The sequence below is a fragment of the Podarcis pityusensis genome (assembly GCF_964106645.2).
Source record: "Podarcis pityusensis genome assembly, chromosome: 6".
Lineage (NCBI taxonomy): Eukaryota > Metazoa > Chordata > Lepidosauria > Squamata > Lacertidae > Podarcis > Podarcis pityusensis.
Genome location: NC_138030.1, coordinates 47,664,502 through 47,677,682, shown reverse-complemented (window position 1 = coordinate 47,677,682; position 13,181 = coordinate 47,664,502). Strand labels below are relative to the sequence as shown.

Below are 13,181 nucleotides of genomic sequence, written 5' to 3'. Positions count from 1 at the left end.
CCCGCCCCCCGCCTTAAAGTGACTAATGCACACCAGCACATATACATATTGATTAAATCACAGTTTAAAATTGAACCCTGATGCAACCACATCAGGATTCCTTTTTTGCACAGAGATTTAATCCATATGCATACATGCTGATGTGAATCACCTAGCTGTGAGGAGGGAGGGGAAGCTACAATTGAGAATGGCATCAACTGAGCACGTGCAGCAGTCTGGAAATCAAAGGCAGGAGACTAGCAAGATACTGCTCCAAAAACAAGACTGGGTAATTCAGACCCTCAGGTTCTGTGGAGAAATTCACAAGCACCCCCACTTAAACAACGCGTTTAGCTTTTAGAATCAGCAGTCTATGTGATAATGATGTGCTCTAGCAGAAATGAGAGCAACAAGCTCACTCACATGCTGCAGTTTCCCAAGGACTCTGATAAGCTGTAATCAATTTCAAGGTTGGTTGCTTTGTTGTCAAAACCATGGGGCAGCTCATCCCACTCATCGAACCTGATGCCAGTGCCCAGAGAATATGTGCCCTCTGCACACGGCATGCATGACTGGTTCTTCATGTCCAAGAATTCGCCAGCTTTGCAGGAAAACGCTGAAATGCAGAAGAGAAAAACTGATCAGGGGAAAAAGACAAATGAAAACCAAACAGAGACTTCCTTGAGTGATTCCTAGATTTATATAACATGCTGCCCCAATGCATTTGCCCTGGCCAGACTGCACTCTGGGGATCTGTGGGTTGCCACTTAATAAGAATCACAAGTTGGGAGAGTCCTACTGTGCTCATGTCCCGCTTCTGTTTCCCATATGCATCCAGTTCACCACTGGTGTAGCTTCTTATACAATTTCAAACCACAGTTCCCTACAACATCCAGACTCCAAGAATTGTGGTTTGCTTAAAATTCATTGAATGAGAACAAACCAAGATGTAACTATGGTTCCTAATCCTGGTTTGCTCATTAACTAGTCATAGGATCTGGCCCCTGTGGGAATCCGTGGGGCTTTGGATCCAACAGACTCACAGCCTCTGGTGCCCTGCAATGTCCCATTTCAAGGCTTTCTGTGGTTTACTGCCAATGGGAAAACCCACCAGCAGAAGCTTCCCACCTGTCAGAGAGAAGCTCAGGACCTCTGGCATAGCAGAGCACCATCAGCAATGGAGAGGCAATACTGCACCATCCTCCCACTCCCCCAGCCATTAACATTGGGGGGGGGGTGTCCAAATTTGTATCTAAGTGCATCATTACAAAATTTCAGCAACATGTCAATTTCAAGTCACGTATGCCAATGCTAACTTTATGTGTGGGAAGTTAACATACACAAAATACAGGCAACTCTCCACCTGTGTGGGGGTTGCGTTCCGGGTCATTGCACGTGTCAGCAGTCGCAAGTAAACCCATTCCATCCCCTTCTGGGGCCAAAAGCAACACAGGCATTGGCTGCTGCACGGCAATCAGATGCAGGAAAAATGGTCACCGCCTGCATTCAAGAATATTCTAAGCATGAAATTGGTATCTCTCTCTCTTCTGAATGTTCAACTATTAACAGGGGTAGACCTCATTTTAACACATTGCACGATGTGACATCTCGTGCCCCATGGCTCAACGTGGCTCTGGAGCCTCCAGTTGGCTGGAATAAACCATGTAAAGGGAAGGTGTGGTGACAGCAGTCATAGCTTACAGCATTTTGTGCCTTTGATGGGGTCTGGCAAGCCGGTGCAGAGTCCTGGGTTGTGCGGCACAGCTACTCTCCATCTGGAGCCTTGGCTGTTACATGCTGTGTATTCATAATGGTATTCAGACTGAAAGAGAAAGTGCAGGGGTGAAATAACACCGTGCGCATTTAGCACCAATGATAGATGCTTTCCCACTTATTATAGAAGATTGGCTCTCCACAGGACATCAGGTTATTATGCTCAGAGCCGCAGAATTTTGCACAATAGGAACATGTAAACTAGATTTGGTGGCCCCAACATTAAGGTAGCACACTAAACGTGCCATGGGCTGGTCTATCCTATAGACACATGAAATTCTATTCTCTAGAGCTGCTACTTCTAATTTATACTAACTGAGAGAATAAACTGGACTTCTATAATCCTATGCATATGCCTACAAATTCCAGAATCAAGGTTTTGAATAACTGTTCTGTTGATAACAAGCCAGACCTTAAAGCAGATGAGATTCCATTTACTAAGCACAAGCCCATTTCCAGAGAAGGTGTTCATGCCACTAGAAAGAAACTGTGCTGGTACTGTAGTTGTGCAGAGTATGAACAAATGTTATCCAAATCCATAGTAGAGCCAGGGTACATGAGAGCTCCAGTTACCTTACTACGTGCAGCAAAATCCTATTTCCCCGACTCCTGGCAGGTCTACATGTTAGAAGAAAAAACACAGGATTCACAACCCCATGTTTTCTTTATAAGGGAAATGCTAGATGGGTGGCATTTTCAAGCGAGAGAAAATAGGGAGTGCTCTTCCTATACCTATTGATTTGGCTTTGCAAAACATGAGATCACACACAAAGCCTGGTGCAGGGAAGGCATCCTTTGCTCCCTGCATCATTTCTGAGTTATGCAGAGCAAGGTGATAGAATCCAGGGGCAGGGATTGTTGTGGTTGCTGTTGTAGTTGTGGTTGTGGTTGATTTTACGAAGCATATTTATTCACAACTGCTCTAAATTCTCAGGGCTCCTCTAGATTCTAAATATTTAGCAAACAAAACTATGTTTATCCTAGCATTATTAGGGATTAGTGTAACAAAACTGGTTGTTCATTAAACAGGTTCCTGGAGAAACCCGGATATAAAGTGTTGCCTAAAAGGCAAAACAATATTTCTTTAGTTCTCTAAACAGATGGAGTACTGGAGTATTTGACCAGGGCCAGAGAGAACGGTTCTGGAAATGAGCCAAGTCCACCAATTCTCTCATGAGTCACCTGACCAAGTAATGCGCTCTCTGTTTCTTTGCGATGAAGGCATACAGGGCTGTTCTACATATTTATTCTGAGGCTGATCTACCGGTATATATTTATTTTGGCATTTCCTACTTGCTATGATGTAGCCATTCTCATTTTAGTAGAAAATGCAAACGTCATGTGTTTAATCTGTTTAATGGACTCTGTGTTCATTCTATACATTTCATATGTACCGTATTCAGTTCTGCTGTTAGCCACTAATATTAACTAACTTAATAAAGATTAATCAATCCTACTGGGCAACTGCTCTTCTTCCTCTCTTAACAGCGACTCTCCTTTTTGTGTCCAGCTTCAAACAGTAAATATACCTAATTTTTATTTATAAAAAGAAAAAGTTATTCCTTCGGAGGTAGTAAGATGCATTAAAATGTGTGGTATGTAGTACACAGCCTGAGCCTTGGTTTTCTGTTTGGTGCCAGGTGAGGACCTTTTTATTTGCCCAGGTCTTTCGGCTTGTTTGCGTTTCATCATGCTGGAATGTTGCCTTCTTTATTAGCAACATATTGTACAGTTTGATATTCACAGAATCGTAGACTTGTAGAGCTGGAAGGGACCCTGAGGGTCACCTTGTCCAACCCCCTGTGATGCAGAAATCTTTTGCCCAATATGGGGCTCGAACCCACAACTCTGAGATTAAGTCGCATGCTCTACTGGCTGAGCTATCACACTGTCATTGTATATTATTGTTTTAATTCTTATGAGCTGCTCTGAGAGCCTTGGCCGAAGAGCAGCCAACACGCAAACAAATCAAATAAATCAAAAATCCTTCCCATAAAAACAATCTTGACTTTTGCTTGGGACAAAAATACAGCAAACTACCTTGTTTAGGATCTATCTTGCTTCAGAATCTAGATGCCGTAAGAGAGAAGCTTGTCCTGCTCCCCGACAAGAACAAAGGCCTGCTTGCAAATGCATTGGTAACTTTCTTAGGAACAAATGTAATTAATATCATACATTTGCTTAATAGCAAATGCAATCTCCAGCTAAGTCCCCGAGTGGCTAGGTTAACATGCTTTTTATATATTTTTCTTATAAAAACTCTTTATAATGTGTTCTATTGTCCCTGAAAGGGCTGGCCCAAGACATTTTGCTGCCTGGGGTAAAAGGCACTCTGGTGCTGTCCATTCTATGTAGAGAAGCCAACTGGACCGGCTGTTGAATCTTACTTCAACACTAGCAAAGATGGCGCACTCCACCACATCCCATGGGGCATGCAGGGTAGACCACGTAGTGCACACCTACCTCTATCCTCCAGCTTCTCGCTGCCGCACCACCACCCACACAGCATGTGCTACCTGAGGCGGCTGCCTCACTCTGCCTAACGTCAGATTCTGGTCCCCAACTACCTTCCTTGTGATCTAATGCTACTCATTTCATTTGTAGCTGCATTCTTCTAAAAGCTACAGCGAGCCAGAAAATCTCATTCTGGCTTGGGATTGCATTATTTGGATACAGTAATATTTATGAGCCAATGTAGTGTAGTCGAGAGAGTGTTGCACGAAAACCGGGGAAATCAGGGTTCAAATATGCCCCCCCCCCCAGCTATGAAGATCACTGGGTGCTGACCTTGGGGTCAGTCGCTGCCTAACCTACCTCACAGGGTTGTTGTAAGGATAAAATGAGGGAGGAGAACTATGTACAGCACCTTCCACTCCTTGGACTGTTGGGATATAAATGTAAAAAAATAATGCATAATAGGAGGGAAGACCCTTCAGAATATTAAAGTATCTTGGAACGTAGAGGACTGGAGTCAGAGAATCAGGCGTGCACTCCCAATTCCCAGTTCATCCCAGAATTCCAGCATTTAATGTGGGGAAGGGAGGCTTCTTTGAAAGGAAAAAAAATGCACCACACCATCCCCATACCATTCAGGGTCAGAGTTGGCTGTGCCATTTTGTGGACAAAGGTGCTTTGGTGTTAAGCATAATTCCACGCAGCGATTAGGTCCAGGTTGGCAGTTTGCTCACGCATCACCTGACATGTAGATTAATCTCTTTTCTGTTTGTAATACATGAAGTAGCCCTACGTGAAACAGCGGCAACAAAAAGGCAGCCTTTTGTAAAAGTTTCCCGGATGTTAATTTTATCAGGATTGATGAAAGCCGGTTTTTTGCTTTCTGTGGACACCTCCTGCCCTGCCCTTCACTTATCTTTGACTGTGTTCCACACATCCATATGGAGGAACAGCTGCTACATGGGTAAAGTGTTCCCTGCTAATCACCTTGAAAACCTGACACCTTCCTCTGAGCAGAGGCCAGGGAGGGATGTTTATGCAGAAGTTAAGCTAATGCTCAAGGCAAATGCAGCCGGCTGGAAGAGTTAGCCTTAAAGCCTGGCAAAAATCACCTTTTGTGTTAAGCTGCAAGTTGAGCACCTTATCTTCCCACTCCCCCCCCCCCCCAAATTTAAATAGTAAGGAAATGAATAGATTATAATCTGTTTAGAAATAAGGTTCTAAGGTTTCCTCATTATTTCTTTTTTTTTAAAAAAAAAACCACCTAATTATTTCTAACACCCAAATCTATATACCTGAGAAAAAGCTCTGCATTTGAACAAAGACATGTAGGGCAGCTGCATAAGAGCAATGATGTTGCTGAGAAACCCCTGCTTTTGTTCTTACAGCCTGTGTAGTGTCAAACTGCAGACCTTCAAAGTGCATGCACAGTGACAAACAGGATTACCACCGTCCCCTTCATGGGGCACCTGCTGGTTCCACCTGCCATCCACATGTTTGACTTAAGGCAGTGTATGCAAAAAAGCTTGCTTGCAATCAACTTAATATGCACAGACCTCTGCACAATCTGTACATGCAAACCCAGAGCTCCCAAACTAAGAGGCTCCTATGAAAACCAAGAAGTGGTACGAGAATCAAATCTTTTAAAGATCTGATGAAGCCACCGACAGAAAGAAAGAATCTGAAGCAAATAATGGGGCCTCTGTTTGACATAAGCATAAATTAATCAGAAAGGGAGCTGTCAAATGAGGCAAAAGCACACACAAGTCAGGCAAAAGGATGCAAGATTTCTCAAAGAAGCTAACTTTAAAGGGCTGTGAGAGAGACAATAAAACAGCAGGAGAAATTCAGCGCTGATAAAGACAAGCGTGGAAGTATATCAAAAGAAAAGCTCAAAAATGGTAAGCAAACATAAATAATGAATTGCAATTTAATTAGGATGCAATCCCATACTGAAGATTTGACAGCTTTCGACTTTGGCAGAAGCCTCCACCTCTCTTCACAGAACCTTATCTGGTACAGTATCTCACCTTGGAGCTTCAGGCCCAAATGCCAAGTTACCTTCTGCTCCCACAACTGGAGATGCAAGGACACAGCACCCCACACAGGTAAGCAAGTTAAAGAAAAACCCTTGCTGTAATGTATAACCATTGCAGCTGCCTCCCATGTCTCCCCCACGCCTTTCATAGTGCAAAAATACTGTGTCTTGTTTGAACCGTCTTGCCCTCCCCAAGATCAGTGCTCTCTACATAGAGGAGGTACTCATTCTCACACCCAGGTGAACTCTTCATTGGCAAAGGCCAGGCACTCCTTTCCAACTCTGTTGGCAAGGCTATAAACAAGCATGAGAGGGTTTTGCTCTTCTTTTATACAGAGCAAAAAGGAGAGAAAAAATAAGTACGGTAAATCAAAGGATTTTGCTGAACTTGTTCAAGGAAAAAGTTTAGTTCTTCAGCACCTTCATTTATAGTGCAAACATGATATATTTTTCCTCCTGCTTAACTTAAATTCAGAAGGCTTATTTAGCTTTGTTGCAGAACAAGCTTTGGGGTTTTGTGACATGTTAAACAATGTTTTGGCACTCTATTAGCATTTTCTTAAACTAATAAGAGACAAAGGGCTCATGAAAATATAGAGCCTTTCTCAAACACCATTTAAATTAGATCTAGCTAGTGTGTAAAAAGTGATTTTGTTCCTAGGCTGATGAACAGCAAGTGGTTCAAAATAGCAATTGAAAACAAGCCAAGCCTTTGAAGTTTCACAGCACTTGAATATCAGGGAAGGGAAAAGGTAAGACAAGAGTTATTATATTAAGACTGTTTGACAGGGAAGGTTTTTGAAATCCCTTGATCTTTCTCAGCACATCCAGTTTTTACAGAAAGGTGCAGCCACACGCATTTTCTTCTAGAACAGTATATGCCACTTGATCACAGAAGAACTATCAGACTTTGGAAGAAAATGCATTTTAATACAGGAGAAAATGCTATGGGTTTTGTGCTTTTAAAAAGCACCCAGTATTTTCCTCAACCAAATACAAATATGTGCACCACCAAGGACTGCAAAACTTTTGCCATGTAAAACTTCTGCAGAGAGTATGTCACTACTCTGCTTCCTGCCCCCGCAACCAAAAAGTGTTGGAGGCCTACGGGACCGCCTCTCCTGGTATGCCCCACAGAGAAACTTACGGTCTTCAAATAAAAACATCTTGAAGGTCCCAGGCCACAGAGAAGTTAGGCTGGCCTCAACTAGATCCAGGGCTTTTTCGGCTGTGGCTCCGATCTGGTGGAACACTCTGTCACAAGAGACCAGGGCCCTGCGGGACTTGACATCTTTCCGCAGGGCCTGCAAGGCAGAGCTGTTCCACCAGGCCTTTGGCCAGGGCACAGCCTGACTCCCTCCCTCGGCAATCTTCGCGGAGCTCTGGCCCAATGGTTGCCAGTGGCTTGAATTAATTAATTTTATAATGAATGATTTTAGAATGTTGTTTATGCTGTACTTTTGTACTGTTTTATTGTTGTTAGCCGCCCTGAGCCCGGCTTCGGCTGGGGAGGGCGGGATATAAATAAAAGTTATTATTATTATTATTTACTTGGCTTCATTTTAGTTTCATCACGTCTACCATCACAACGTACATAACAGAAAGAGGTTAATGAATGTGTTCAAGAAGGGAGAGGGACAGAGGCTGAACCTAGAGAGTGAACTACTCAGGAACAGAGCCATGGAAAATTGGGTGTGTAGTCAGAAACAAAACTATGTATGACCCAGTGACAAAAACACACACACTTTTTCAGTACTTGCTCTGTCTGGTGTAAGTGGACTGCACATCTGCCCATGGAACAATGCTGAGTGGAACCCCCAGTCTTCCAAATCACAGGCATTCAACAGGGCTAAACATCACCCTCCAAATAAAGATGTGCAGAATGTCACTTGGAGGTGGCGCTTGAAACTATGGTAAGCAGTGCAAAGCTGGGGGCCAAACTTGGCAACGGATGGTTGAAATTAATGTGCCTAGCTTTCTTATAATTTGTGGCCGAGGGGGGATCAGGATTTGGACCCTGTACCAAGGGGCAGTTAACAGTGTCTGTCAGCCATGTTCCTGGCAAAAATCGTTCTTGCCCCGTGCCCCCAAAGCTGCTATTTGAACCAGGAGGGAAAGTGCTACTGGCATCAAGGGAAGCTTGTCATGTCTCGTGTCCCTTTCCATCCCTGTACTGATGTCTGCATGTGTACCCTGCAAACATGTAAAGAGAAATGCAAGAATGGAAAAGGACAAAAAACAAACTAACATGGAACAAAAGGCAATCGTTTGGGCTCAGCCCAAGAGATTTGGCCCAGATCCCTGCCCTTATCTGTATGCACAGTGGCACAGAATTCTCATTACTGGTTGAAGCAGAGAACAGGGAAGTGCATTGCTCTCTTTCAGCCTATGCAAGCAATTCCCGGTAGCCAGCTTCCAGTATTTTTAAAACATTTCACTGGGATAGTAAAATTCTTGAAGGAGGAAAAATTACGTAGTAAGTACAATTCCAGATGAAGCTCAGAAGGGCTACAACAAGTGCTACTTTTCTGTAATGAAAGTCAAGTCCAAGGGGTCTCAAGTGTAACAGCTACAAGTTGAGCTTCCAGGCTGGATCCACAGTCTTAACTGAACCTGCAGAGGCTCAGCTGCTGAGCACTTGCTTTGCAAGCATGCAGCCCCAAGACCGAGAAAGGCCTCTGTGGGAGAGCAATTCCCAGTCACGGTTAATGATGCTGGGTGAGATGCACCGCTGCATCCCAACCACCTGCACTTGTTTAATGGGTACAGTGCCTTCCCTCCCACCCTTCACTCTGTGTGCCTCATTCAAGCTATTGTCAGAATATCCTCCAGACCTATTAATTTGCCTCTTTGAATGCCAGGGGGTTTTTTGTGGGGGGGGGGGGTTGGTTTAATTTTTGCTTCAGTCTTATATGCAGCAGCATTCGGCATTTTGAATTAGATATGGAGCTAGAGCAGTCTACAATGCTTTTAAAGCTAACTGTTTGTTGGATGTAAAAAGATATGTGGGAACACAAAGTCAAGCACTCAAGTTTCATAGAATCATAGAGTTGAAAGAGACCACAAGGGCCATCGAGTCCAACCCCCTGCCAAGCAGGAAACACCATCGGAGCACTCCTGACATATGGTTGTCAAGCCTCTGCTTAAAGACCTCCAAAGAAGGAGACTCCACCACACTCCTTGGCAGCAAATTCCACTGTCGAACAGCTCTTACTGTCAGGAAGTTCTTCCTAATGTTTAGGTGGAATCTTCTTTCTTGTAGTTTGGATCCATTGCTCCGTGTCCGCTTCTCTGGAGCAGCAGAAAACAACCTTTCTCCCTCCTCTATGTGACATCCTTTTATATATTTAAACATGGCTATCATATCACCCCTTAACCTCCTCTTCTCCAGGCTAAACATGCCCAGCTCCCTTAGCCGTTCCTCATAAGGCATCGTTTCCAGGCCTTTGACCATTTTGGTTGCCCTCCTCTGGACACGTTCCAGTTTGTCAGTGTCCTTCTTGAACTGTGGTGCCCAGAACTGGACACAGTACTCCAGGTGAGGTCTGACCAGAGCAGAATACAGTGGCACTATTACTTCCCTTGATCTAGATGCTATACTCCTACTGATGCAGCCCAGAATTGCATTGGCTTTTTTAGCTGCCGCGTCACACTGTTGGCTCATGTCAAGTTTGTGGTCAACCAAGACTCCTAGATCCTTTTCACATGTACTGCTCTCAAGTCAGGTGTCACCCATCTTGTATTTGTGCCTCTCATTTTTTTTGCCCAAGTGCAATACTTTACATTTTTCCCTGTTAAAATTCATCTTGTTTGTTTTGGCCCAGTTCTCTAATCTGTCAAGGTTGTTTTGAAGTGTGATCCTGTCCTCTGGGGTGTTAGCCACCCCTCCCAGTTTGGTGTCATCTGCAAATTTGATCAGGATGCCCTTGAGTTCATCATCCAAGTCGTTGATAAAGATGTTGAATAAGACCGGGCCCAAGACAGAACCCTGTGGCACCCCACTAGTCACTCTTCTCCAGGATGAAGAGGAACCATTGATGAGCACCCTTTGGGTTCGGTCAGTCAGCCAGTTACAAATCCACTGAGTGGTAGCATAGTCAAGACCGCATTTTACCAGCTTCTTTACAAGAATATCATGGGGCACCTTGTCAAATGCCTTGCTGAAATCAAGGTAGGCTACATCCACTGCGTTCCCTTCATCTACCAGGCTTGTAATTCTGTCAAAAAACGAGATTCATGCAGTGTTAAACCATAGTCTAATGTTACATCTGAACTTGGTCATTGCATTCCCATTTTCTGTAAGGCATACATGATTCTGTCTGCTCACCATCCCTCTATCTGCAAGTATGTGTGCACACCCATCACTCAAGAGCAATAGATTAGCACAGAGTTTGACATTTCCAGGCTATTAAGGAAATTCCACTTTTAATGAGCAAGAACTTCTGTGCGATTCAAGACAATTCTCCTGGACATAAGCTTACTGCACATATCCATTTATTTTCCTTGGCAAGAGACTGACATTTGCTCCTGGCACTTGCCTGAGCTGTTCTTTATTTGGCACATCGTAAGGATAACCTACCCGAGTGCAATGAATAGCAGGTAAGTCAGAAAAAGGGGGAGAAATAAAAAGAATTCTACTGACAAACCACTTTTCCAGACAAGAACATATACTAAATATGGAAAAAAAATTAAAACACAAATGAGGGGTATATTATGAAAAACAATTAACAGTCATGTAAAGAAAAGATACTTTTCTTCTGTAGAAAATAGATGGTAGATAAATTTAAAACACACACACACATTTGGTCTAACACAATGGGGAAGGGCTATTGTTCGGCTCTACGTTTTGCATACAAAACGTCCCAGATTCAACCCCCTATGTCAAAGCCTTTTCTTCAGTGTGCGGTTGGACAGAAATGAGGAGTTGAGGGGAAACTGTACCATTAGAAAACTAATAATGTGAAGTTTGGGGGGAAAAGGGGGAAATTAGACATGTGATGCATAAGTGTTTATTAAGCAGTTAATTGACATGAAATGTCAGGGACAGCATGTACCCAAATTGTATCAGGGTAGAATGTGCTCCATTTCCATACTTAAAATAAACTGCCCAAACCAGATTAAAACATCTTCTTTTGGGCGGGAACCACCTCTTCTTCACCTTCACCTTTTGGCAGGTAACACTTCATTTTATCCTTGTAGTTACTCTTAAAATATTCCTGTTTTTGCACCTGTCACCAAACTAAGGCAGACTCATCTACCATATAGTGATGGTTCATTTATAAAAACTAGTGGCTCCTATGGAGAAACTGCCATTGATACAGAGTGTAAAGCACGCTTTGTGTTTGTTCAGCCTTTGCTATTTTGGTGTGGGGGAGGTACAATGGGGAATTGGTGCAGTTGCTTTTTAAAAAAACCCTCCCAGTGTCTCCAAGCAGAGCTGGGAAAGACTTCTGTCTGAAACCCCGCCAGACTGTATCAAGCAGGTGTGGCGGTACATTGGAAACTACTGGCAGATCTCTGGGTAATTTCCAGGAGCTTGGTAAGGGATTCCAACTGTCTAGTACAGTGGTATCTCGGGTTACAGACGCTTCAGGTTACAGACGCTTCAGGCTACAGACTCCGCTAACCCAGAAATTGTACCTCAGGTTAAGAACTTTGCTTCAGGATGAGAACAGAAATCATGCTCCGGCGGCGCGACAGCAGTAGGAGGCACCATTAGCTAAAGTGGTACCTCAGATTAAGAACAGTTTCAGGTTAAGAACGGATGTCCAGAACGAATTAAGTTCTTAACCCGAGGTACCACTGTAATAGCAACACCAGAAATAGGTGGGGCAACCCAGCCAGATGGGTGGGGTATAAATAAAAAAATAAATAAAATAAAAATAAAATATCACACACACACACAAATCCTTAATTAGGCTGCTGAAACAAAGAAAGCCTGCAGGGAAATCTAGGCTGAACATATGTTAAGGGGCACCTTGTCCTTAATTCTTAGGGCTTGTCCACACTTCTGCTTGCCCCATGCCTAGAAAGCATGGGTCTAAGCAAGTTTCCCCTTGCCCCACTCATTTCCCAAGAAAAACCTGCTCTTTAGCTTTAAATTGGAACAAATGGCAGTTCACGAAAAACCCGTGCCATTTGTTCTGACTGATAACAAAAGAGCATTTTTCCCCCCAGGGGAAAGCAGTGGGACAACAGGAAGTGGATAAGCCCTTAGCTAAATTTATTTTGCACCTGGCTCTGGTTGGGGGATCTCATGAGTTCTAGTACAATAATATGGTAGATCCTGCAAGACCACCCTCCCCTGGTGTACAATGTAGATGACTCTGAGCTGGATGAACAGTGGTCTGAGTTGGTTGGTATAAGGCAGCTTTCCATGTTCTCAGTCCCTGCTTTCTCCCACCTGCGATGATCAATCAATAGTAAAGAGACCCTTTTAAGCAGAAAGTGCTTTCATACCAGTAAAGGTCACTTAGCTGCTGTAAGGAATGCTAAGTTTATCACAAATGTGGAAATGGGTATTTTCAGGAAACTGCAGCATTCAGGAAACTGCAACATTAGGAAGAACTTCCTGACAGTAAGAGCTGTTCAACAGTGGAATTTGCTGCCAAGGAGTGTGGTGGAGTCTCCTTCTTTGGAGGTCTTTAAGCAGAGGCTTGACAACCATATGTCAGGAGTGCTCTGATGGTGTTTCCTGCTTGGCAGGGGGTTGGACTCGATGGCCCTGGTGGTCTCTTCCAACTCAATGATTCTATGATTCTATGATTCTTCCAATGCACTCAGAATAATTCTACCTCCAGAAAGCTGGACCCAGAACCTTGTACTGAATAATAATAACTGAAGCATAGTTGAAATATTGGCCAGTCTTAAAAGCCGTCCAGCTGCCTCTTTAAGGAACAGGTTGTAAAAGCAGCTAAGGAATAACAAGGAGTTCTTA

The 13,181-nt window shown here is 43.6% G+C and overlaps 1 protein-coding gene across 4 annotated transcripts in view; it reads right to left on the bottom strand.

Moving 5' to 3' along the window:
- The window catches only part of ELAPOR1 (endosome-lysosome associated apoptosis and autophagy regulator 1), a 56,205-nt gene that overhangs the window by 26,210 nt on the left and 16,814 nt on the right, over positions 1-13,181 (bottom strand). For all 4 annotated transcript variants that reach the window (XM_081010515.1, XM_081010516.1, XM_081010513.1 and 1 more), the window contains exons 2-3: positions 1,681-1,801; positions 403-595 (exon numbers count right to left, since the gene is read on the bottom strand). In XM_081010515.1, coding sequence (XP_080866641.1) covers positions 403-563 — 161 coding nt within the window. In that variant the 5' untranslated portion in view covers positions 564-595; positions 1,681-1,801. The remainder of the gene's footprint in view (positions 1-402; positions 596-1,680; positions 1,802-13,181) is intronic.